The sequence below is a fragment of the Triturus cristatus genome, chromosome 3_1 (genome assembly GCF_964204655.1).
Source record: "Triturus cristatus chromosome 3_1, aTriCri1.1, whole genome shotgun sequence".
Lineage (NCBI taxonomy): Eukaryota > Metazoa > Chordata > Amphibia > Caudata > Salamandridae > Triturus > Triturus cristatus.
The window spans coordinates 43,316,836-43,340,888 of NC_140583.1; the positions used below are offsets into that span (position 1 = coordinate 43,316,836).

The window sequence follows — 24,053 nt, forward strand, 5'->3', positions numbered from 1 at the left end:
CTGCTTCTATTTAACTTTCTGATAGAATACGACCAGCAGAGGTCAGTAAAATATCAGAATCACTTTAGCATTCTCTAGATTCCAGTCTATAGAAATTGTCTTCCACGACTCCACGAGCCCACATAGACAATAATAATCTTGTCAAATCTTATATTTTCAGTGATATGACCACCGAAGGCCCTGATTTTATATTAAAAACAGAGCTTTATACCATTTCCCACTGAAAGGCAATATTTATCTCCATGTGTTCCCATTCCTGGCATGTCACATAGTTTTGTGCTTACTTTCCCTCCATGTTAAAGAACAGTAGCTGTTTCAGCACCCAGGCTATTGTGCTGCATAGCTAAATACATATAAGGTCCCAAAGGCAAGACCGATTGCATTGCAAATGCTTTTTCCCATTGCAACTCCCCTGTCACATAGGTTAACATAGCAAGAAGTTATTAACTGAAAACATTCAAGGACTTCCCAGAAAGGTATTGATAAATCAAACAATATGGTATTTTTGAATTTTTCCTAAAATATACAGACAAGAAGTTATAAGACTTTCTTGTCTATAAGACAGAATTAAATGCAACCTTTCTGTGGTCTATCCTGATTGGTCAGAGTTAAGTGTATTTGCCAGGATCCTTTGATGAGGTGGTAAAGAGCCCCTGGGGGTTGCCATCTCTCCTGGGAGGACAGGGATCTGCTGCACAGGAATACCAGAGCAGGGGGACGGGTCGTAAACAATATCTTTCAATGGAAGGAGGTGACAAGCAGAAGACACCAGTTTCATTTACAACTCTCATCTTTGAACTCAGCCAGATGCTAGGCTTAAGGAAGGAATGAGCAGATGAAAGGGGCAGAGACTATGGAGATTAGCAATCCTGGAGGTGTGTTAAGCTAGCTCTTCTCTCCCTGCTGAAAATTCTGACATATTGAATTTTGCACAAATAGTGCTCTCTGGGATATCATTGTGCCACACTTTGGAGGAAGTGGTCAAGCTCTGGGGTGTTGCCCTGCACCTCATTGGACAGGAGTGCCCTCCTGTTTGACCCCAGAGAATACCGAGTAAGTATCTGAGAGGGGCAGTGCCTCTCAGATCTGCTGCATGTACCTTAAGAAAGAAGGGTCCCTGTTGGAAGTTGATTTTTGCACCAACAAGACCCTGAACTGTGACTGGCTGCATCTGCTACACAATCTGAAACTATAGCCCTGCGAATCAAACCTGCTACAAAAGGACTAAAGAGTGGAACCCCTGCAAGCTACAGGTTAACAGAGATCACCTGGACCATCACCACAAAGAATCCTTAGCCTGGAGTACTAACAGTAGATTTGTAAGGGTTTTGTCCAAGTGGATTGTAGAAACTGGAGTCCCAAACTTTTAAGGACCATCTTGGAGAGTTCAGACCCCTGGATTGTGTTTTGGACACTTTGGACACACAAGAGGAACTTCAGGAGCGAGTTCCTCACAGAATTAGGCCTACGGGAGGCGGCTGCACAACCTCTGGTGAGAAATCCACCAGAAAAGTTGCTAAGTGTAAATTTGTCACCGTCAGAGGCAACCTAGATTCCAAAAAGTGGCGCTGTTGGTTTCTAAGCACTAGAAAGTGTCTAATCTTTAAAAATGTACATCCATGGTGCCCTACAGTGGATGTTTTTCTTTTTGGTGTCATTTTAAAGATACAAATATTTCCTATTTTTATAAATTGGTGTTGGATTTTTATTGTGTGTTGTGTCTTAATTATTTACTGAATTGGTGTTTTTAAATGCGTTAAATCCCTGTCTTTGAAGTTAAGCCTACCTGCTTGCAGCCAAGCTACCAAGATTTGAGCATGGGAATCATTTTCTAAGAACTATTCTGAGCCCTATATCGTGTTAGTGGCCTTATTGCCAGTGGTAAATGCATATCTGCCACTATTAATAATCCACTTTCCAACACAAATCAAATATTATTGTGTATTTGTGTTTATACATCCGGGTAGGAGATATATTAATGTTATCTCTGTGTAGAAGATATACTAATGCATTAGTGAGTGTTCTGTAATAAATAGACATCTTTTTATATACACACTGTATGGTTCTTTTTCGTTTTACCTACACTGCATGATTAGATCTGGTAAAACAAGCTGCTCAACACTCCTTCAAGATAAGCCTGAAGGCTGCTCTCCACAGCTATAGTGTTGAGAGCTTCCTATGGTTATCAAAGACCACTAAAATCCCCATACGGTTTGCCTGGATTAGTGCAGGGTGCTTCACTTAAATTAGTGTGCACCATATTCTAAGCCAACCTCCTGCAATGCTCCTTCTCCTACTTAGCCACCAAGTCCTGGAACACCCTTCCCTTCAGCTCCATACTTCACCCTCATTGACTCCCTTCTGGAAGGGACTCAAGACCTGGCTCTTCGACTGATTCCCGCAGCACAGTACCTAGATACCCTCTCGTGTGATAAGCCATGCTCTATAAATACCACTTTATTGATTGAGTAATAAAACAAGGATTAACTAGGGAGAGCTAGTAGACAATCCTGTCGGTGAGTGGGGCCCGTACCCTACTGGTCGAAGCAGCCCCAACAACCTTACAAGTGTCAAGGAGAATGGTAGTGGCCATCCCTAACCCGAGCTCCAATTTTCATCCAAAAAGCCTCTTAGGGCCCTGAACTCTGCTAGTGAGCAACATGCTATAATCACGTATAGCACTCAACAGATGTCGGCCACGAGATGTTTGTGGCAGAAAACATTCTGTGTCTCTTGAATGGTGAAATGAGGAGAAGGCTATCAAGTGCCCTCGCACCAGGAACCTTCATCCCCCAAGGTTTCCATTTAGGTACATGAGTTCTCATGTCTTTGCCTTAAAATATTGCCAGTATTAACTCACTAATGCATCGTTGCAGTAGGCTCACAAGAGTTGGCGGGTTATGTTTTGAGATTCGCGTAAAACAGAATACACACTTTAGGGCTATTTTAAGAGAGTGACCTATTTAAAATTGTTTTAAGACATTCTTCACCTTGGAAACCAAAGACTGGTTTACTAATGTTTTCTTTTGCATGAGACCTAATAAACAGAAAGTACAGTATTAACACTGGTTTAAAAATGTGTTTATCTTTGTCAACCCACTTCATAAATCATGCCATCTTTCCTGGCATAAATCGGCTTTCACGTTGTCTCAAGTTAAAAAACAATTGTATGTAAATAAGGCCTATATATATGAAGAGTCCTGCTTAGCTGTTAATACGAGGCTTATGCTATTCTGTTTCAGGTGGCCCTGCAGTTTCATGCTTTTGACCTCCAGACCTCTCTAGACTGCACGTCAGACTACATCACTGTCTATGACGGGGCAAGCAGGGCATCGCCTGTGCTGCTGCACAAGGCATGTGGCAGTGCCCCGCTCCCGCTACTGGTGGCATCTGGAGCAACCATGCTGGTGGAGTTTGTCAGTGATGGGGCCGTGACCCGCAGCGGCTTCAACGCCTCCTATGACAGCGGTACAGACTTTTGTTTTGTAAACAAAGTAAAACGCTTGTAGGTAATCAGTCCAGTAGCCAGTAGTGTAGATTATATAAGAAGGTTTATTCAGTTAAAAGTAAGTTGGTAAGAAATTGCCCCACTGGGAGTAGCATCCGCCCACCTGCTCAGCCCCACTCATTCCAACTGACCACTCATACAAATCATGCACTCATGAAAATTCTACTACATCACATTCACACAGGTTGAGTGGCAAGGAACTAGGAGACAACAGGATATAATACAGCTCCTTCCTTCAGGAAACAAGAGAAATAACAGGAAGCTAAGTAGAGGAAAATGCACATTCCACACCTACAGTAAATATAAGTAACCAATCCTTAAATTGTTCCTTTCCTCAGGCTGTAAAATAAAATCATGTCACATAAGATCACATTACATGAACCATTCCACTCCTTGAATTGTAAAGGAAAATAACATAAGATCATATTACATGAATCATTCCACTCCTTGGTTGGACTGTAAAGTAAGATCACACACATAACGTATATCCCCCTCACACCTCACAGGACAAAGGAGCTCTCCCCCCCCCCCCCACTACTGCACACACTGCAGGACAAATGAAGCAACGCACTCCTACTGCTGCACACTTGCTTGGGGGGTCTGAGGCATATTTGTGCAGAGGAATAGGGACACTCCCTAGCCCTCACGTACGGAGTAGAGAAGATGGGCACTTTGCAATAATTACCTTATGGCTAATGCAGAAGCTTTGGAACAGTGCCTTATGGCAGTGAGCGGCCAGTGGAATCGACAAGATACAAACTACAATGCATGAGGGTGTCATCCCAGCCTATGAACTCTAAAGGCGCATGCTTCTTTGGAAGCAACCTCCAGCATATACGCATCTCTCCAATGACATTCTTAGTGTATTAGCGCTAATGATGAGTGGACAACCCTGTGGTCCACCATTACTATGGTTTGCTGTTTCATTTTTATAGTATGTTCAGCAGGACTCCGTTTAGAAAGAACTTTTTTACCAATGGGATAGTCCATTAGAAAATGTAGAAACCAGAATGTATCATCACCTGACTTAAGTATCCCCCAAGGAGGGCTGTATACTGAGTGAGAGTTGATCGTGTGCTAGTATCCAGCCATGCACCCATTCCTATCCCCCGACCCTCATTTGGACTCAGGATCTAAGTGCAGGCTAATACTTGCTTCTGTTTCTCTTCATAGTGAAATGTGGTGGCTCTTTCACCAGAGACAACGGGGTGGTCACTACGCCAGGGTTTCCCGAAGCTTACCCCAATTCTATGGTCTGTGTCTGGTCCATCCGGGCCCCAGTCGGGCACCAGGTGAGTGGATATGGTGATGGAGCAGCCCATGCTAGTCATACATACATGAATCATGACTTTTGAAGGCCTTTGGAGGGCCTGAGGCTTGGTGGATGAGTCTAGGTGGAGAGCAAAGATTTTTGTTGGGAGTTGAGGGGGTATAAAAAGGACTGAAAGGGCACGATTTACAAAGTTAAATTTAGACCTGAAGTCTAAGTTTACACCTGAATTCCAACTTTAGACCTAAAGCGTACATTTAGACCTGAAGCCTAGTTTTAGATTTCAGGTCTAAACTTAGATTCCAGATCTAAACTTTACCTACAGGTTTACACTTAGACTTCAGGTCTAAAATGTACCTACAGGTCCACACTTCGACTTCAGGTCCACACTTAGACAACAGGTCTAAACTTATAGTTCAGGTCTGAATTGTGCCTAAAGTGAGCATAGGATAATAGAGAGACTGGCTGTCTTCAAAGGCTGCTGCTGAAACGTTTTCATTTAGTTGCTTCCTAATACCCAAAGGGTCAGGACTCACACATACCTGTCCAAATGGCATGTTTCTAATGTCAGCAGCAATCAGTTGTGTTTCTCTATCTAGGAGTCTTCATTCATATTTATAAACACTGAACAGTGTGCCCCTGTGAGGGTTCTTGATAACTGAGGGAAACAACGCTACAATTAAAACACAACCATCAATGCTTGTCTAGAAAATCATTGTTTTTTCTTTTAGTTCCTCTTTTAAAATTGGAGCAAGCAAAAATACAACAACACCACATTGTAAGTCTCGAGCGAATGATCTAAACGAATTGGTGGTAGCAGTGCTGTTGAAAAGCTTTTTTCATTTCTTTTCTTTTACAAAAATCAAAAAAAGAAACTGGAATATCTGCCATAGGTTAGGTGTGCATCCTCACAGAGAGACAGACAATGGCAAGAGATCTCACCTGCTTTTTGAGTGAGTTCTAAGGCAGGTCTGTCGGCTTTTCTGCTGCCTAGGCCTAGTAATGTGTGTATGACAAGAGGCGAGGCGTAGTATGGGCAGAAAGTGGTGGGGCCAGAAGCAACTATGAGGGACTAGAGCTGTGGCTGTGAGAGGTGTGCACTTGGTTGTGAGCCTAGAGATGTGCGACAAAGGTGCCGGGGAGTGGCGGCTTGGGACATTTCAGAGTGGTAGGTCTTAAAGGGTGGAGATTCATATGGTGACCCTAACTGATATAAGAACTTGACAACAAGCACTTACACCGGGCCTAAATCCCAACACATGCGCTCGAACATAAGGGTAGTAACATTTGCACAACTATTTGTTGCAAACGTTTTGCTAAAATTCGAGAGAGCAAGATTGAACTCAGTAATAAGGTTGCAATAATCGTTATTTTTCAAATCCAGACTTAATTGTTGATTGTGCTGCTATTTTTTTATTCTTTCTCTTCTTTTTTTCTACTCTCTTACTGTAACGATTGTTATTAATATGTATCTGTACTGGTTTTAATGGGCTATTTACTAATAAATCTGAATTTGGCGTTGGAAGTGGAAGAGGCCTGCCAAGTCTACACAGAATGGTTGGAGCAGACATGTGACACGTTAGCTCCTATTAACGTCCTCCGCCCCAAAAGAACTCACCCCTCCACTCCCTGGTATACGGATAAGCTAAGAAATCAAAAACTCATCTGCAAACAGTTTGAGCGGAAGTGGAGGAGTAGCTACAGGGAAACGGAGAAAACGGCCCATAAATGCAGCCTGCAGATCTGTAAACAGGTAATCATTGCGGCCAAACAAAAATACTATGCTACTCGCATTGAAGAGTCGAAGAACTCAGTTAAAGAACTGTTTAAGACGGTCACCACATTGGCCTCGCCCAGGCCGGCTATAGTTTAACCAAGCCAATTACTCCATTGTCCAAAGTAGAAGCTATCTTTGCGGCTTTTAGCGAAGCAAGCACTGGCAAGGCGAATATGGCAAGTGGAGAATCCACGTCAAGAGGGGCTCTCTCCCCCACGTTCGATAAATTCCTGTTAGTTTCCCCCAGCGACACACAAAAGACCCTTATGGAGGTAAACTCAGGCTCACCTTATGATCCCTGCCCTGTAAAGGTGGTTAAATTGTCCCCGGGCCCTATTGTGGACTCACTGACGGTCATATTTAATTTGATGTTCACAACAGGCTATTTCCCTATGCGGTGGAAACTGGCATCCATTTTGCCCCTTCTAAAAAAGCCGAATCTACAACCCAAAGATCCGAATAATTTTCGCCCAATCTCTAGACTCCCTCTACCGGCGAAACTGGTCGAGAAAATTATGAACAAACAACTAAGTCTCTTCCTAGCTGAGACACAAGTGCTTGATCCCTCTCAATATGGCTTTAGGGCAGGGCACAGCACAGAGTCCGCACTCATTAAAGCTACGGAAGAGATCAGGGAAGCTGTGGATCAGGGAGGCAGGGCGGCACTGATCCTCTTGGATCTGTCCGCTGCTTTCTACACGTCCATCACATAATATTGATGAACCGTTTAAAAACATGTGGTATTTGCGGGAAAGCTTGGGATCTTTTTAAGATCCTTCCTTGCGGACAGAAAACAAATTGTGGCCCTAGGGGACTTTCAGTCCAAACCTTTCACATCGCCTTGTGGGGTCCCTCAGGGATCATCTCTCAGTCCAACTCATTTTAACATTTATGTCAGTGCGCTGGCCCCTGTCATAGATGCATTTGGATTTGGCCTTACCTCCTACGCGGATGATACGCAAATTGTGGTATCTCTGACACCTGGGAAAGAGGCTGGTATTGAAGGACGCTTTCGGAAGTGTATGTTAGCAGTGGGCAGCTGGATGGCTAAGAATTGCCTCAAGCTAAACTCGGACAAAACCGAGGTGATACTGTTTGGTAACAACATTAACTTCTGGACACCCAATTGGTGGCCTGACTCGATGGGCACTCTCCCTGTTCCCACTACAAAAGTAAAAAACCTGGGCGTAATACTTGATGATAGACTCACTTTAGAGCCTCAAGTGAATGCGGTGGTATCGAAAACCATGTATGTTATCAGAATGCTGAGGAAAGTGCTGTCTTCGTTGCCCTGGGAAAGCAGACAAACTGTGGTTACGGCCCTTGTAATGGCAAGACTGGACTATTGCAACGGGCTCTATTTAAATGTTCAACAAAGATCCTTGAATTGCAGATGTTACAGAATGCTGCAGTCAGACTGCTCACAGGAACGTCAAGATTTTCCTTGGTTTCCAAAGATATTAAAAAACTACCTTGGCTTCCAGTCAAAAGCCGAGTACGTTTCAAGGCTCTTTGCCTGGCCTTTAAAGCCCTCCATGGCATAGGTCTAGATTACTTAAAGCAAAGACTTCAATGGTATATTCCTGAAAGAACACTGCGGTCAAAAGAAGCCAAGCTGGTTTTGGTGCCGCGCATAAACAAAGCCCAATGGGGTGGCAAAAGCTTCATTTATGGTGCAGCAAAAGCCTGGAATGAGTTGCCACTCCATCTAAGTGTCCCTTTTGCCCTTTTGGAAAGGACTAAAAACGTGGCTTTACTCTCTTCATTTGTCAGCAGTCTCAGAGGATCTAGATAGCGCCAGGACACCTCCGGGTATTTGTTGCGCCTTACAAATGTCCTTATTATTATTATTATACCACCAAGGCCCCGCGATAAAATTATCGCCGATTTAGCATCCGTTTTTGGACGAAAAGCGGCGATAATTTTATGGCACTCTCAGTAAAGACACGCGAGCATGTGTTTCTATGCCTCTGCGCCCGTTTCCTTAACGCCCAGCTTTGCAACGTTAATGATATGCAAAGTGGATGTAACTAACAAAAACTAACGTTGAAAATGTTGCTAACAGACCTATCTCCTATTATCAATCTGCTCGCTAACCTGTGTAGCAACGATAAAAGTAGTGCTTACCGCGCTTATCACAGGTTTCATTACGCCTGCTCTGAATCTTACTAAGCCATTATAGCCTATGGGTGGTGGATTATAAGGATGAGACCACCCTGCCCTATCTACAAGGAATTGCCTATCGCTATGCGATTATCGCTGGATTTCCAGCAATAATCGCACATTTTGCCGCTATCGCTGGATATTATATCGCATTGGAGATAAGCGTTGATGATAATGCTCTATCTCTGCGATATAATCCAGCGATAGCCGGCGATAATTATACTCGCGCTAAGTGCGCTTTGCGATAATTATCATGGGGCCTTGATGATATGCCCCTTGGTTTTCTAGTGGTTTCAGGAACTAACCTGAGGAACGTTTCTAGGGGCATATTATCAAGTGCATTATCGCCGCTTAAGCTACACTTTTTGCCGATAAAGGGGCGATATTTTTATCGCCCTATTAGCAAGGCTGCGCTAATATGCGTTAGCGCCAGTTTTCCGGTGTTAGCTGACGGTTTTACTATCGCCTTGCATGCCAGCGATATTTATCGCTAATGACGTGCAAGGTAGGCGTTCCTAACCAAATATACAAGGTAAAAGTAGCGAAAACCACTTCACTGTATTACCAAAGTTGTCCCGCGATAAAAGAATAAACGCTAAGCACCGATGTACGCAGGATTTAAACACCTAATAAAATTCTGACTAAATGTGGTGATATATGGAGGTATGAGCCCAGCTTCTATTCCAGTACGCTTTCAGTGTACTGTGGCCTTGCAAAAAAAGTGCATGCATCTGTTGTGTCTGCTATGTGCCTCTAATGCTTTTTCAGAGTAGTGTGTAAGTGCACAATAGTGCCAATATCTGGTTCTTTCAGAAGTACATGCCCACCCTTTATTCTGGTACTCTTTCAGCAGAGCAGCAGGCCTTAGCAGTACGTGATGATTTTGCACGCGGCCGCCCGAGTTTGCAGGCAATCCATGCGCATATTCACACGTTACCTGAATTATTATCGCCGCTAATGCATCACTGACACGCCGATGCCAAGGTATCGCATGATTTACTGCCGCATGTTGGCGGGAGTCATCGTGTACTTTCACAGACAGCATCGCATGTTCCCAAAGTCTTGATAATACGACGGTAAGAATGCGAAATTGCTCAGTGAAAGTGTGCGATACAAAAAAGCACAATATGTGGCGCAGGCGATAATTATCGCCCTTACTTGATAATATGCCCCCTAGGCTTTTCAGAAGAGCGAAGCGTGATTGTTTCTGCCTTCACCTGTGGAGCAAAGGAGAGATCTTTATCAAATTTGATTCCACGTTTCATTACCTCCTTTACCGCGGTGAGAGGGTTGCCAAACTCAAGAGGCCACCACTCACTGGCCCAGATGGAAAGGGAACATACCATGTACTTACGTCTTAGAGGAATGTAATTCTAAACACCTGCTCTTCATCCAATCACTGACTCTCACAAGGCAAGATTGAAAGAAATTCTGTAATCACTGTTAGCCTACAAAAATGAGACCAGCAGTCGTGCATCGTCTGCATAAGACACCGCCTTCAGGCTAAATGGTTGAATAATATCTACCAAGGGAGCCATAAAGACATTAAACAACCTCTGGCTCGGAGCCGAGTCCTGGGAACCAGTTTGTTTCATAGATTTGGCTGCGGATGTGAAAGGCGGCAAATAGATTGATAGTGCTCTGTAGCAAGCTGGCTCTCTACATACTATACCAACAAGAGGTATAGTGTGCTGAGAGTCCAGTGAATCCCCAGAGGCTTTACAGAGGACAGAGTGGATATTACTAATGCTCCCTTTTGTGGGCGAGCAGATAGGCTCATAAGAGGGTAGTGTTAAGCATTTGTTGTACACACAGTGAAAAAAGAAAAAAGACTCACACTCAATGAATAAATCCAAGACCAAATGATAAAAATATTATAGGGTTATATTTATTTTGTAAAACCACAGACCTTCGTCTCAGGTAAATATGTTTTGCAATAGAAATACTTTTCAATTTTAAGAAGTGGACACTGCAATTTTCAGACTTTGCAATGTTAACCATTGGAGGAAGAAAACAATCAACATACTTATAGGCAACATCGACTTACAAGACCAGTCTTCGGAAGTTAAGGTCAGTTTTGGAGAGGCTTCAGTTCTGCACCAACAGTACGCCTCCAGTGGCACAGGGGCGGACGGTTGCAAGGTGCAAGTTGGAGTCGGGTGCACAATACAAATCAATGGGAACTGAGGTAATCCTACAGGGGCTGCTGACAAGTAAGTAGCAGCGGCTTGGGGCACCAGTCTCCGGGGATTGAGTCAAGCACTGGACAGGGCACACAGCAGCACCAACACTACATCACCAGTGGCGCAGGGGCAGCCAGTTGCAGGGTCCCAACACAGCGTTGGGTGCCCAATGGAAAGCAATAGAGAAAGGCTCAATCGGAGAAGGGCTGCAGGATTAGGCTAGGAGTATCGGAGGAAACCAACAGCTCGAGAGGTAAGTTGTGATGCTCGGGACGTGAGGACACCTTGTGTCCTCTTCACCAAGGCCCAGGACGGACAGGTGCAGAAGTGCCTTTTGGTGTGGGAAACAGCTTACCAGAGTAGGTTGCGCTTAAGGGGGGTCTCCGTGTAGAGGCTGCAGGTGACGTTGAGGAGTCCGGGAGAAGTCAGCTCACAGTTGACTCGGGCTCTGAAGCAATAGGGAACCTTGCTGGAACCCATGGGTCACATGTACTCAGGCCGGAGGCGTAGGGTGCTGAGGCAGAATTGGGGGCAGGTTTTGCGATTCTTCAGGTTGTAGAGTCTTTGACTTTGAAGATGGTTGCTTTGTGAACAGTGCCACTGTTTTTGGGAGAGCTTGGTCTTTATTGAAGTTAGACAGTCCTTCCAAGGTTCTGGAAATCACTGAGTTGCAGGACAAGTCATCATTTAGTTCAGAATTGTCAAGGGCTGCATGCAGGCCGGGAGGGCTGGGGCCAAGTCAGTAGTTTTCTGCAGTCTTCTCTACAGGTGCAAATCTGTGGTATCTGCCTCTTAGGTCATCAAGAACTGAAGTTCAGGGTCTAGGGATGCCACCTAAATGTTAGATTTAGGGGCGTTACAAGGGAGTCACAGGAGGTGGTCAATGGGCCCCTCACCTGGGATGTCTACTCCCTCTATTATGCCCAGCTCCTGAGGGAAGGAGACATCGTGCTAGTTCTGATTGGATAAGTCTCACCATCTTGAAGATGGTGAGCGCTGAAATGTGTACTTCTCCTCTCCTCCAGCACATGAGGGGTGGAGTAGGCAGAGGGGGCACTCCTTCTATTCATTCTATGTTGTCCCTCCGGTCCTTTCACCGAAAAGGGGGTGAAGACAGGAAAGGGGCATGCTCACTCTAACAGCAGAGACTGGGGTCGCATTACAAAGGCGGCAAGGCCTTTGAAGCTCCCTGCCACAGTTGGATCTTCCTGACCAGGGGGAGGTGTGAACACCTCTGCCTAGAAAATACATTGTTCTCTACCTCGTGAGGTCAGAACACCTTCTGGTGGTACAGGCTGGTTCAGGCCAATCAGTGACCACACTAAAGCATGGTAGGTTTCAGGGGACCCCTCTATGTGCAATTTTAAATAATTTTAACACTGGAATCAGTGCAGGTTTATTATGCTGAGATGTTTGGTACCGAACATCCCATATTTCAGTGAAGCCATCACGGAGCTGGGGGACTGGTAATGAAGAGTGTCCAACCCATGTACTTACCATGACTTCCCTGAGCCCTTAAAATATCCAGGAATCAACAAGGATGTTGTAGGGGCATATCTTCTCATGCAGATATGCACTCACACGAGATATAGTGCAACATGCCTTAGGGCTAACGCCTGCTAGAGGGGTGTCTTACCTATATCTCATGCAGTGTATACAGGTATGGCACACAGGGATGTGTGATATGTCAACTCTTCAGTATTGTCTTCAACAAGACACACAGGCTGCAGTGGCAGTGTGCATGTGCTTGGTGAGGGGTCCCTAAAGGTGGCACAATTTGTGTTGCAGCCTTTAGTGGCCCTCTTTAACCACAATGCCCTTGGGAAAGGAGTGGCAATCGTGGAAATAGACAGGTACAGTTATATTCCTATAGTACTCAGCCGAGCCATGGAATGGCCTGACTTGAGTCTGGGTAGTTGGAGCCACCCAGTCTAAATCTTGGGTTGTGAGGGATAAACTTGGCCTTCACCAATAAGGTGACCCAGGTATATATTCTTTCCCTGCCCTATCTTGCATCTGCTTGCCTTGATAGTGAGGCATGCGCTTCTCAGAGCCTCAAATACTTTCCCAAGATGGATCAAGTGATCCTGACAGGTGGAGCTTAAGACATCCATATCTTCTAGATATGCTGCACTAAAGGATCCCAATCCAGCAAGGACTTTGTTCACCAACCTTTGAAAAGTGGCAGGTGAATTTTTGAAAAGTCAGGGCATCAGAGTAAACTGATAATGCCCATCTGGGGTTGAAAATGCAGATCTTTCTTTTGCTCCTAGAGTCAGACCTATCTGCCAGTACCCTGATGTGAGAACAAAGTTACTCAGATACTTGGCTAAGTTCATCTGCTCTTGGAATTGGGTGTGCATCAGTTTTGGTCACAGCATTGAGGCCCCTCCTTTCTTTCTTACCACCCTGGGTATTAGGTTTGGGGACTAAGACAACTGGGCTGGCCCAGGGGCTCTCAGATGGCTCTGTGTCTCCGAAATCCACCATCTTTGTTACTTCATATCTGATGCTCTCTTTCACATTATCAGACTGCCTGTATATTTAGTTCTTAACAGGCAGGCTTTCACGTGTATCCACATCATGGGCACACCAGGTTGTTTCCAGGGGTCAAAGAGAAGAGCTCAGCAAACTGATTTAGGACTTGACTGCAATCAGTCTGCTGGTGGGCAGTGAGGGTGTCTGACAAGACCACTCCTTCCACTGACCTATATTTTGGATTGTGTGACAGGAGGTCAGAAAGAGGTTCACTCTCTGCGTCCTGATCCTCATCTGTAACCATGAGCATGGTCACATCTGCCCTGTTGTAGTAGGGTTTAAGGCAGCTGACATGGATGACCATCTTGCGGTTTCTGTCATATCCAAGGTCCACCAGATAGGTGACCTCCCCTTATCTTGCTAGGCTAGGGTAGAGCCCACTCCACTTGAGTTGGAGAGCCCTAGGAACAACCGGCTCCAAAACCCACACCTTCTGCCCTGGCTGGAATTCAACCATAGCAGCCTTTTGGTCATACAATTACTGCTGGAGCTCCTGACTGGCCTCGAGGTTTTTACTAGCTTTTTCCATGCATTTTGCCATCCAGGAGCAGAGAACAAGCACATAGTCCACTATATTGTGCTTAGGTTCAACAAAAGGTTTCTCCCATTTCTCCTTCAAAAGGCACATGGGTCCCCTGACAGGATGACCAAACAGAAGTTCAAATGGGGGAGAACCTCACTCCCTTTTGTGTCACTTTCCAGTAGGCGGAAAGCAGGCATGGAAGTAAGATATCCCATCTCCTTTTGAGTTTTTCATGGAGTCCACCAATCATACCTTTCATGGTCTTGTAAAATCTGTCAACAAGGTCATTACACTGTGTGTGGTAGAGGGTAGTGAACCGGTAGGTCAATCCACACTCCTTCCACATGTGTTTCAGATAGCCATACATGAAGTTTGTACCTCTGTCTGACACCACTTCCTTAGCGAAGCCCGCCCTGGTAATGACACCAATGAGGGCCCTAACCCTGCATGGGCAGTGGTAGTCCTAAGTGGAATAGCCTCAGTATACCTTGTGGCATGCTCCACTACCACCAGTATCTGTTCCCTGATGCTGTAGGAGGGTCAAGGAACCAACAATATTGATTCCTACTCTTTCAAAGTGAACCCTAAGAACTATGAGTATGTTTAAGGGGGCCTTTGGGTGCCCTCCTATCTTGCCACTGGCTTGACAGGTTAGACAGGAGTTACAAAATTCCTTCATCTTCTGGTGCATCCCTAGCCAGTAGAAGTGTCTGACTAGCTTACTCCAAGTCTTGATCTGGCCAAGGTGTCCAGCTAGGGGGATCTCATGGGCCAAAGTTAGGAGGAATTCCTTAAACTTCTTGAGGGACTACCACTCTCCTAGTAGCACCAGGCTTGGAGACTCAGGACTCAGTGTAAAGGATTCCCTCCTTCAAATAGGTCCTCTGGGAACCACTGACATCACCTCCTTTCTGTGCAGCAGCATGCTGTTGTAGGCTTTCAAGAGTGGGACAGGTTTTCTGCCCCTGGCACAGCTCTTCCCTAGAGGGTCCCACAGGCCCAAAAGTTCAGCCAGGTAAGGCTCCAGCTCCTGAGGCTCAGTTTCCTGTGGGGCTGACTCTTCTACCCCCTGAGGAGAATGGTCTTGTATCTGATTGGAAGCTGGCACCCAGTCTACCTGCCTTTTCTATTGGAGGACTAGACCATTATTCTAGACTCCAGCACCTCTTTTTCACCCTTTTCACCCTGGGCTCTGCTCTGTGCTCTGGCTTACAGCCAGTGTGGGATTCCAAGCATTTCTGAATGGATTCTCAGTTCTGCCTCAGCCCAGTCTGGGATGGGTTTTTGTCACATTGTCGGCATTGATGACTAGACAGGTTCTTCCAGGCAGATAGTATTCTGAGGTCACCAGCTGCTCAGTCCCCATGGTGATGCTGGCACCAGTGTCTCTCAAAGCTTCCACCCTAACCCCATTAATAACAGGATGCTGTCTGTATTTTTGCATTTTATTTGGCCAGACAGCTAAGCTGGCTAAGTCCACATCCCCTATTAGAGTCACCTCAGTGAGGTCCTTGGCATGGCCACTGCTCTCCTGAGATCGCATCTGGAGATTGTCAACTGCATTTACTGCTGGTAGACTAGGGGCATTTTCTTTTCATTTTGGAGCATGGAAGTTGCTCCATCAGGTCAGCCAAGAAGAGGCTGAAGAGCGCCAGAACCAGTACCCGCCACTGCTTTAGACCAAGCGTAGTTTGAATTTTCATTGAGAGATGCATTCCGTCACCCAGCTTTTACTTGCACCCATGTGTCCTTATGGAGCATGATTAGCATGTTCAGCAGGCCTTGAGGGATTTCCCAGTTTAATAACTTACGCCACAGCTTTTCCCGGTCAACATTAACCAAGTCCGCTTTGAAAGGAATGAAACAGAAAATTTGTGGTGTTTTAGTGCCTTGGGCAGCATCCATTAGGAGTGAGATTGACAGTATATTTGTTGTTGTTGTGACTATTTTGAAAATCAATCTGATGGTGTTGCTGAAGGCACATGATAATAGATCTTCGAGCAGGGTTCTGACAAAATACTTTACTTCTTTATCAATCAGGGCAATAAGGCAATAGTTGGCTGGAGATGATCTATCAACACCCTAAAAGATTGGTGATATAACCGAACCTTGCCGCGAGGCAGGCAGGGTGCCTGTGTTCCTGATCTGTGGAAATACTGGCACTAGAGTACCTGCAAAGAGCTGGGTCATGTTAAAATATTGATGGGGAATTCCATTGGGGTCTGTGCTCCTCCTCCATGCCCTTTAGCTATCTGCCTTATGATTGTGCCAGTGTCTACAGTATTGATAATGGGGTGTTGCTTCCCGAAGGTCCTTCTAAGCGATGTCTGACTTTGGATGGTTGAAGTGTTCTTTTGAGAAATGTGCCCAGTTGGCTACGGGGATGTTAAAGTCAATGCCTCTGTGGTTCGGGCAGAGGAGATGGTTGACAGAAGACCAAAATCTAGAGCTGTTAATGCATTTTAAGTCTGTGTACAGCTTGGCCCCAAGGTTGTCATCCTGTTCTTTTTCGATGGCCCATTTCAGTTTCTAACTGAGTTTTGAGTTGTTTTAAGGCTGCCAGGGCGGTCAGGTTGTCAGGCCTTTTCCGCGGGATTCGTACCATCTTGGTTGCCATGTTTTTAAGCTGCCAGAGTCTGATTTCTTGTATTGTTTCCATTCTCTTCATGACAATGATGCAAGAAGTTTTAGGTTTGGTCCCTTTTGCGTACGTTTCCTGAAGCATTGCTGTGAGAAACTCCCACGTTGATACCATGTCGCTGTTTGTGCTCCTGATTTCCTGAAGTATATCAGATAGTTGCAAGAGAATATCTGGGGTGGACTTAATGCGTTTGTAGTTTATAGTGTAGGTTATGTCCATTGTCGCCCCATCTTTTGGAATGGATTCTTTTGAAGAGAAGGATACCTCCTGCGGGAGGTGGTCGCTGCTGGATCTATCTCTAATTTGGTATGTTTCTACGTACTGAAATAGTGGCAGAGTCACAAAGGTCACAAGGTTGTGCTGGCTCTGTTGAAATGGTATGTGGCAGCAGGTGGTGTATCTTCTCTGTGTCTACCATTCAGTGCCCTGAAGCACAGGTTTTCGAGGTCGTCCAGCAGGCAGCTTCCGATTTTTGTTTGGGACCCAAATGTGTTCACACCTTGCATGGGGTATCTCCCAGAGTGTGGGTTGGGCCGCAGCAAGGTAGCAGCTGAGGGTACCTAGTAGATACAGATTAACATTCATGGAGATGACATGATGCATTGAGCTGTCCTCTTTGATGACCCTCGATAGTTCCTGCACTAGTTTCCTGCAGTCTGTTGACCCGCACCTTGGGTGGATGTAGGTGTTGATGAAGACTACATAAACTGCTGTGTTATTGATTGGTACGGTGCATTTCGTTACGCACATACCGGGCATTTTGATGTCCACAGCCGTTGCTGAAGCCATACTTGCTATTGAGCTGTAGGTGGCTAGGCCGCCCAAGACATGCCCATATTTCACCTGTTTCACAGCTGGAGTAGAGAAGTTCCTGTAGCCTTGAATGTGGACAGGTACAGCTAACTAGGTCTCCTGCAGGAGAATGACATTAAATTACCTCAGATAGTTGTATAAGTCCAGATCAGTCAACTTTGTGGTGACACAGTTTATATTCCAGGAGGACTCCTGGACCGAGAATGGTCAGGTTGCTGCGGGGGAGCACTTTATTGTTCTCATGATGCTCATTACGTTATCATTCGATTGCTCATTTTCAGGGCATCCAGTTCTCCAATAGTTTCTGGTTGCTGATGCTTCTCTAGCTGAAGAGCCCTTTGCACCCTTTAGCACAGAGATGTTTTCCTTCTGCGCCCAGTGTGACCCTCTTCCAAGGCCAGGCAGGAGGACAGGTAGGGTATATCTTGGCTCATAACATGGGCCGATCTTTATTCCCCCCCTTTCGAAGGTAGGCCCTTCTGTGAGGATTCTCTTTCTCACGTTGGTTGTGGTCCTTGTGCTCTTGGTTGCCTCCCTGCCCGGGGCATCTTCCGAGCATTCAAACTGAATTGCTACTAGATCCTTTGAGCTCAGGTCAAATGGAGGTGGCATTTCTGCTAGCAGCTGGCAAATGTTGCCCCTCTTTAGGACATCAGGATTCCCTCTGTAGGCGTATTCCGGGATAAGTCTAGCACTGTGATGTTTTCTCGGTGGTCCCTGGCAGGTTGCGATTGATGTTCATTTTCTCAAAGTGCTAAATTTAGAGTCAGTGTTGTCTCTTGTGGATTTACGCCTGGTGCGATGATTTCAGAGACATTTCTTAGTACGTTGCTTTGGTTAGTACAAGTGTTGGCAGGAGGTTTGTGGCCGATGCTTGTCGCAGGGCTCAGCTCAGCACCCATGTGCTGCGGGTGGTCTGTCTGTGTCATGGCAGTGTTTGTGGGGACCATATCAGTTGTGTAACTCCTTATACGTGTTTGACTGATTGAGAGTCTGTATGACGTCCGACAGCAGGGTTAATTTGACAGTGAGCCTGACATGTTTTCAGCTGGCGGGCTGGTGCTTGTGGTGGCTGACCGTCCGTTTGCCCACCCCTTGTGGGTTTGTTGGAATAACAGCCTGCTCTTCCTCCAACCTTTCCTCTTGCTCTATGTCCTGGGAGGCTTGTTTGTCCGTTTCGTTTGGTCTTGCTATTAAGTTGAAGAGGGGGTACACTCTCTATTGGTTAGCTATTTTTTTTTCTGTTCCTTTCTCCTTTGTGCCCGTCTGTGTTTGGCATTGTTTCTTGCACTCCGAGCCTTGTATGGGCCAGTCTGGGTGCCTGCTTTTGGGTGTATCGTTGTATCATCCAGAGTTGTGCTGGGGCCACACCTCCCTATGTTTGATATCTCGTTGATGGAGGCCCCTGCATTTTCTGACATCACAGCTGACAATTGGGCTGGATTTGCGCTCCCTCTGGGGCCTATGTGAACGGCTGAGGGCTTCTGTGGTCCCTGTGGGTGGTTAAGTTATAGTCTGAGGGTTTCACCCCAGTTTGTTGTACCTCCTGTGGATTTTGTTTTAAACCAGTTATGAAGTCAACCAGTATTGTAGGAAGAGTTGACAGCTTGTCGACAATGTTTGTGCAGGGACAGTTTGTTTGGGTGAATGTGGTGTCAGCCTTGAACTGTTTGATCAGGGAGTTTGGCTTCCCCAGCTTATCATCAATCTCTGCCACAAAAATGGCCAAGGTGTTGAAAAGTGAAAGTTGAAAGTCCATTTTATTTGATTGGTACTATTGTGCCTCTACAGATAGCTGCACAGTGTTCAGAAGGGATACCCATACATTGTTAGGGCTTGGTTGTTGAGCCCCGTCTGCCTCTGATTTGCTGTCTTCCTGACGGCTGGGTTTCTGAGGAGTCCGGTGTGGTTGCTCAGAGTCCTGTGAGTAGGTTGCCAGTATTTCCTCCCATTCTAGTGTTATTAAATATGAAAGTGCCTCACAGTCCTTTACATCTGCCTCATCTTTGTCTCTGATGGGTCCAGTGGGTGACACTGATAGGCAGTCAGGTAGGGTATGTGAGTTTGGAGTACAGTTTGGGTTGCCTCCTCTAGTGGAATTTGTTCGGCCTTCGTCAAGGTCTTTATTTGGCCAGAAGAGACCTTTGTGTTCCACTGCTTGCTAGCATTCTGGGGATGCTCCTGTTGTCTTCTCTGTTTGAGTTGTCTGGGCTGCCGAATTCCTCATCTCTGTTTTGAGAAGGCTTTGCGTGGGCACCTAACTGTTGGTCAGGAGTCTCAAGCTAGGGGATTTAACCTGGTCCTGCTTCAGTATTATTGGTGGTCACCATTGCTCATGGGGGTAGTAGGGGTGTTTGCAGCCTGTGAACCTCTCATTACTCGAGAAGAGCACTGAGCTGGCATTCTCTAAGAAGATGAATTGTGTGTAGATTTGTGGCTGTTTCATGCAGGCAACAGGCTTCTGCATGGATGGCGAGAAGTTGTCTTGCGCCCCCGGCTTCCCGTTTTCTTTGTGGTTTGGGCTTTGTTTTGGATCTAACTCACTACGTTGCCTGGACAGGTGATTTGTTGCCTCTAACCCCGTTTCCTTCTTGTGGCAGTTGGGTGGGTCGCCCCCTGACCTTTTCCAGACCTCATGAGTAACATGATGCTTAGTCCTTGAAGTGCTGGCAGATCGGTGCCCCAGGCGCCGCCTCACCCCTTTCTGTCAGCAGGTCCTGCAGTGGGGGGACATGAGCAATCTGAGTGGTGTTTAGGGCTGTGTGGCAGCCAATGGTGCTGCTTCCACTACTGCCAGTCTTCTCTTCACCACTAGCAGGCTTAATTGTGTAGGAACCTGCTGTAGCTTGGAAGTTCTGTTCACTGTTCAAGTCACCTGGTTACCAGTTTCTGTGTTCTGGTGCTCAGTGCCGCCACACCCCCTCTGTTGACACTCTATGACTCAGGACTTCCTTGTGTCAGTATATGTTTGTAAAGGGGGGCACAAGCACATTGTTTGTTTATGTTGGCCCGTCTGGCCTGCTGTTTCCCCCAGGTTGCTGGCTGTAGGTTGGTGCCAGACAAAAGCAACTCCTCCTGTTGAGGGGGCAGCGGGACAAGTTTTTTTGCAGTCTCACAGCTGTGTCCAGGTTAGCTGCTTCTGCCTGCTTTTTAGGTCTCGCTCGAGACAGCGCTTTAGCGCTGCTCTCGCGATAGCTTTTGTTAAAGGGGGATCTGGAAGTGCAAACGAGTGCTTTTCAGGCCTCCAGCTACAGTGCATGTGCGCCGGGCGCGCGCACCATTTGGCAGCCTGAAAAGCACTGCCTGATCACTTTCACAGCCGCTTTGATGTTCTCAGTGAGCCGCGCGGCCACTGAGGACATCAAAGCGGCCGTGAAAGTGCACACCATTTGCCACCCCCTCCCTTATCCCACTTCCTGCTTGTATACTTGCCTGCCAAAATTGCATTTTCTGACTGCAGCGTCGCCTTGGACATTTCTACTAGTAAAGCACAAACAAGACAACCGAGCAAAGGGTGTGTTTGTACACATTTGCCTCTCTGGGAAACACTGAAGGTGCTTCTTGCTGTATAACTATTTGTGTATGCAGCATCTGAAGCACATCTCATTCACTCGCTCCACCCTACAATTTCTATTGCCTCAAAGCAGGCGTGATGCAGGTTTTTCCATGCAGCAACAGTGTCAAGAGTTGTTTTGCTAATGCGTGCTGTCTCTGGCCTGTGGCGGCGGAGTGACTTGCGCAAGCCTCCCTTGTCTTCGACGGCGGAAGGAACAGGAAGAAAGCCTCTGAACATAATAAAACCCCATTTTACTGCGCTTTATCTGGGCTTAACCTCGTTAAAATGCTTTCGCGTTACACGGGAGCTTATGGTGCTCCAAGGAAGCTGGAGCTGTGAGTGTTTACAGGAATTTGAACTGCAGCAACTCGCTGAACTGCCCAGGGCCACCTGTGAGGGACGGGACTCTTGACTTTTGGCACAAAACGGGTTTATCTCTTTCAAGCTAATTAGCACTTACCTGACAATGATTCGGACTTCCTGGATAACCAGTTGCAAGAATGCTTCTCGCGTTCGAACTCCTTTTGAACTCTGGTAATCCTCTATCAGGCTATTCGGCTGGAGGTGGTTGAAATGTCCTTCCCACATAAGACAAGATGGTTAATCTACAAGTGAGCCGAGACACATTTAGAGTACCTAACAAATCTTGGGCGTGCGGATTTTCAAAAAACACTTCGACCCCCGAATTGGCAACCAGTTAGACACAAGCATATAAGTGTTTAGCCATGCAACAGTTGTATAACTAAATACTTATAAGGTCCCAAAAGCGAGACCTATTGGCTATGCCAATGCTTGTTTCACTTGCTTTTTAGGTCGAGCCTAGGCAGCACATGCGCTGTCTCTACGAGACTGCTGTAATTACTTCTGTGGGGTGAAATTCCACCTATGACTTATGATTGGTAAGTTGGATTGTCATTTAAGAAGCCTTCCTTTCTAGTGGTTAATCTTTCTTTTTAGTCCCTCCTTGTCCCTCCTTTTGTTATTTGTTAATGCCCAGAGCAGCAGCGCCTAACTACTGTTAACATTGCACCAGAGTCTTTAAATGTTTGTTGCAACTCTTTTTTTTTTCCCCTGCCGTGGGCCAGGCTTCTCTCATAACACAAGCACTGCTGAGAACCACCATGATGCGAGTGTGAAGTGTGTGAGGGGACGGAGTGATGTGCCGCAGGGGCACTCTCTCATTAGCACACAGCAGGTCATCTGTGGCCTACAGTGCTTTTCACGACCACAAATGTTTACATTTCACATTTCCTCCGAGTCTGAGCGCAAATTTACTAAAAAAAAAACCCAAAGCTTGTGTGAGATTCCCTATCCGCGCTCCACCCCACCCCTCCGCCCCACCCCACCCCAGAGCACTGTGGATGCCTGCACATGGGACTGGACCTCAAGAACACTACAGCTGAGTGTGCAAGGAGAGAGCACTGTGGATGCCCGCACATGGGCCTGGGGTTCAAGAACACTACAGCTGAGTCTGCAAGGAGAGAGCACTGTGGATGCCTGCACATGAGACTGGACCTCAAGAACACTACAGCTGAGTCTGCAAGGAGAGAGCACTGTGGATGCCTGCCCATGGGCCTGGGGTTCAAGAACACTACAGCTGAGTCTGCAAGGAGAGAGCACTGTGGATGCCTGCACAAGGGGCTGGACCTCAAGAACACTACAGCTGAGTCTGCAAGGAGAGAGCACTGTGGATGCCTGCACATGGGGCTGGACCTCAAGAACACTACAGCTGAGTCTGCAAGGAGAGAGCACTGTGGATGCCTGCACATGGGCCTGGGGTTCAGGAACACTACAGCGGACTCTGCAAGGAGAGAGCACTGTGGATGCCTGCACATGGGACTGGACCTCAAGAACACTACAGTTGAGTCTGCAAGGAGAGAGCACTGTGGATGCCTGCACATGGGGATGAACCTCAAGAACACTACAGCTGAGTCTGCAAGGAGAGAGCACTCTGGATGCCTGCACATGGGGCTGGGGTTCAAGAACACTACAGCTGAGTGTGCAAGGAGAGAGCACTGTGGATGCCTGCAAATGGGACTGGACCTCAAGAACACTAAGCTGAGTGTGCAAGGAGAGAGCACTGTGGATGCCTGCACATGGGACTGGACCTCAAGAACACTACAGCTGAGTCTGCAAGGAGAGAGCACTGTGGATGCCTGCACATGGGCCTGGGGTTCAAGAACACTACAGCTGAGTGTGCAAGGAGAGAGCACTGTGGATGCCTGCACATGGGACTGGACCTCAAGAACACTACAGCTGAGTCTGCAAGGAGAGAGCACTGTGGATGCCTGCACATAGGCCTGGGGTTCAAGAACACTACAGCTGAATATTCAAGGAGAGAGCACTGTGGATGCCTGCACATGGGGCTGGACCTCAAGAACACTACAGCTGAGTGTGCAGGGAGAGAGCACTGTGGATGCCTGCACATGGGCCTGGGGTTCAAGAACACTACAGCTGAGTCTGCAAGGAGAGAGCACTGTGGATGCCTGCACATGGGGCTGGACCTCAAGAACACTACAGCTGAGTGTTCAAGGAGAGAGCACTGTGGATGCCTGCACATGGGACTGGACCTCAAGAACACTACAGCTGAATCTGCAAGGAGAGAGCACTGTGGATGCCTGCACATGGGCCTGGGGTTCTAGAACACTACAGCTGAGTGTGCAAGGAGACAGCACTGTGGATGCCTGCACATGGGGCTAGACCTCAAGAACACTACAGCTGAGTCTGCAAGGAGAGAGCACTGTGGATGCCTGCACATGGGGCTGGACCTCAAGAACACTACAGCTGAGTGTGCAAGGAGAGAGCATACTGCGGATGCCTGCACATGGGCCTGGGGTTCAAGAACACTACAGCTGAGTCTGCAAGGAGAGAGCACTGTGGATGCCTGCACATGGGGCTGGACCTCAAGAACACTACAGCTGAGTCTGCAAGGAGAGAGCACCGTGGATGTCTGCACATGGGCCTGGGGTTCAAGAACACTACAGCTGAGTGTACAAGGAGAGAGCACTGTGGATGCCTGCACATGGGGCTGGACCTCAAGAACACTACAGCTGAGTGTGCAAGGAGAGAGCACTGTGGATG

General features: G+C 46.8%; 1 protein-coding gene across 3 annotated transcripts in view; it reads left to right on the forward strand.

Moving 5' to 3' along the window:
- The window catches only part of LOC146859658 (astacin-like metalloendopeptidase), a 450,020-nt gene that overhangs the window by 319,249 nt on the left and 106,718 nt on the right, over nt 1–24,053 (forward strand). For all 3 annotated transcript variants that reach the window (XM_085646718.1, XM_085646720.1, XM_085646719.1), the window contains 2 exons: nt 3,243–3,468; nt 4,682–4,800. In XM_085646718.1, the coding sequence (XP_085502844.1) occupies nt 3,243–3,468; nt 4,682–4,800 (345 nt within the window). The remainder of the gene's footprint in view (nt 1–3,242; nt 3,469–4,681; nt 4,801–24,053) is intronic.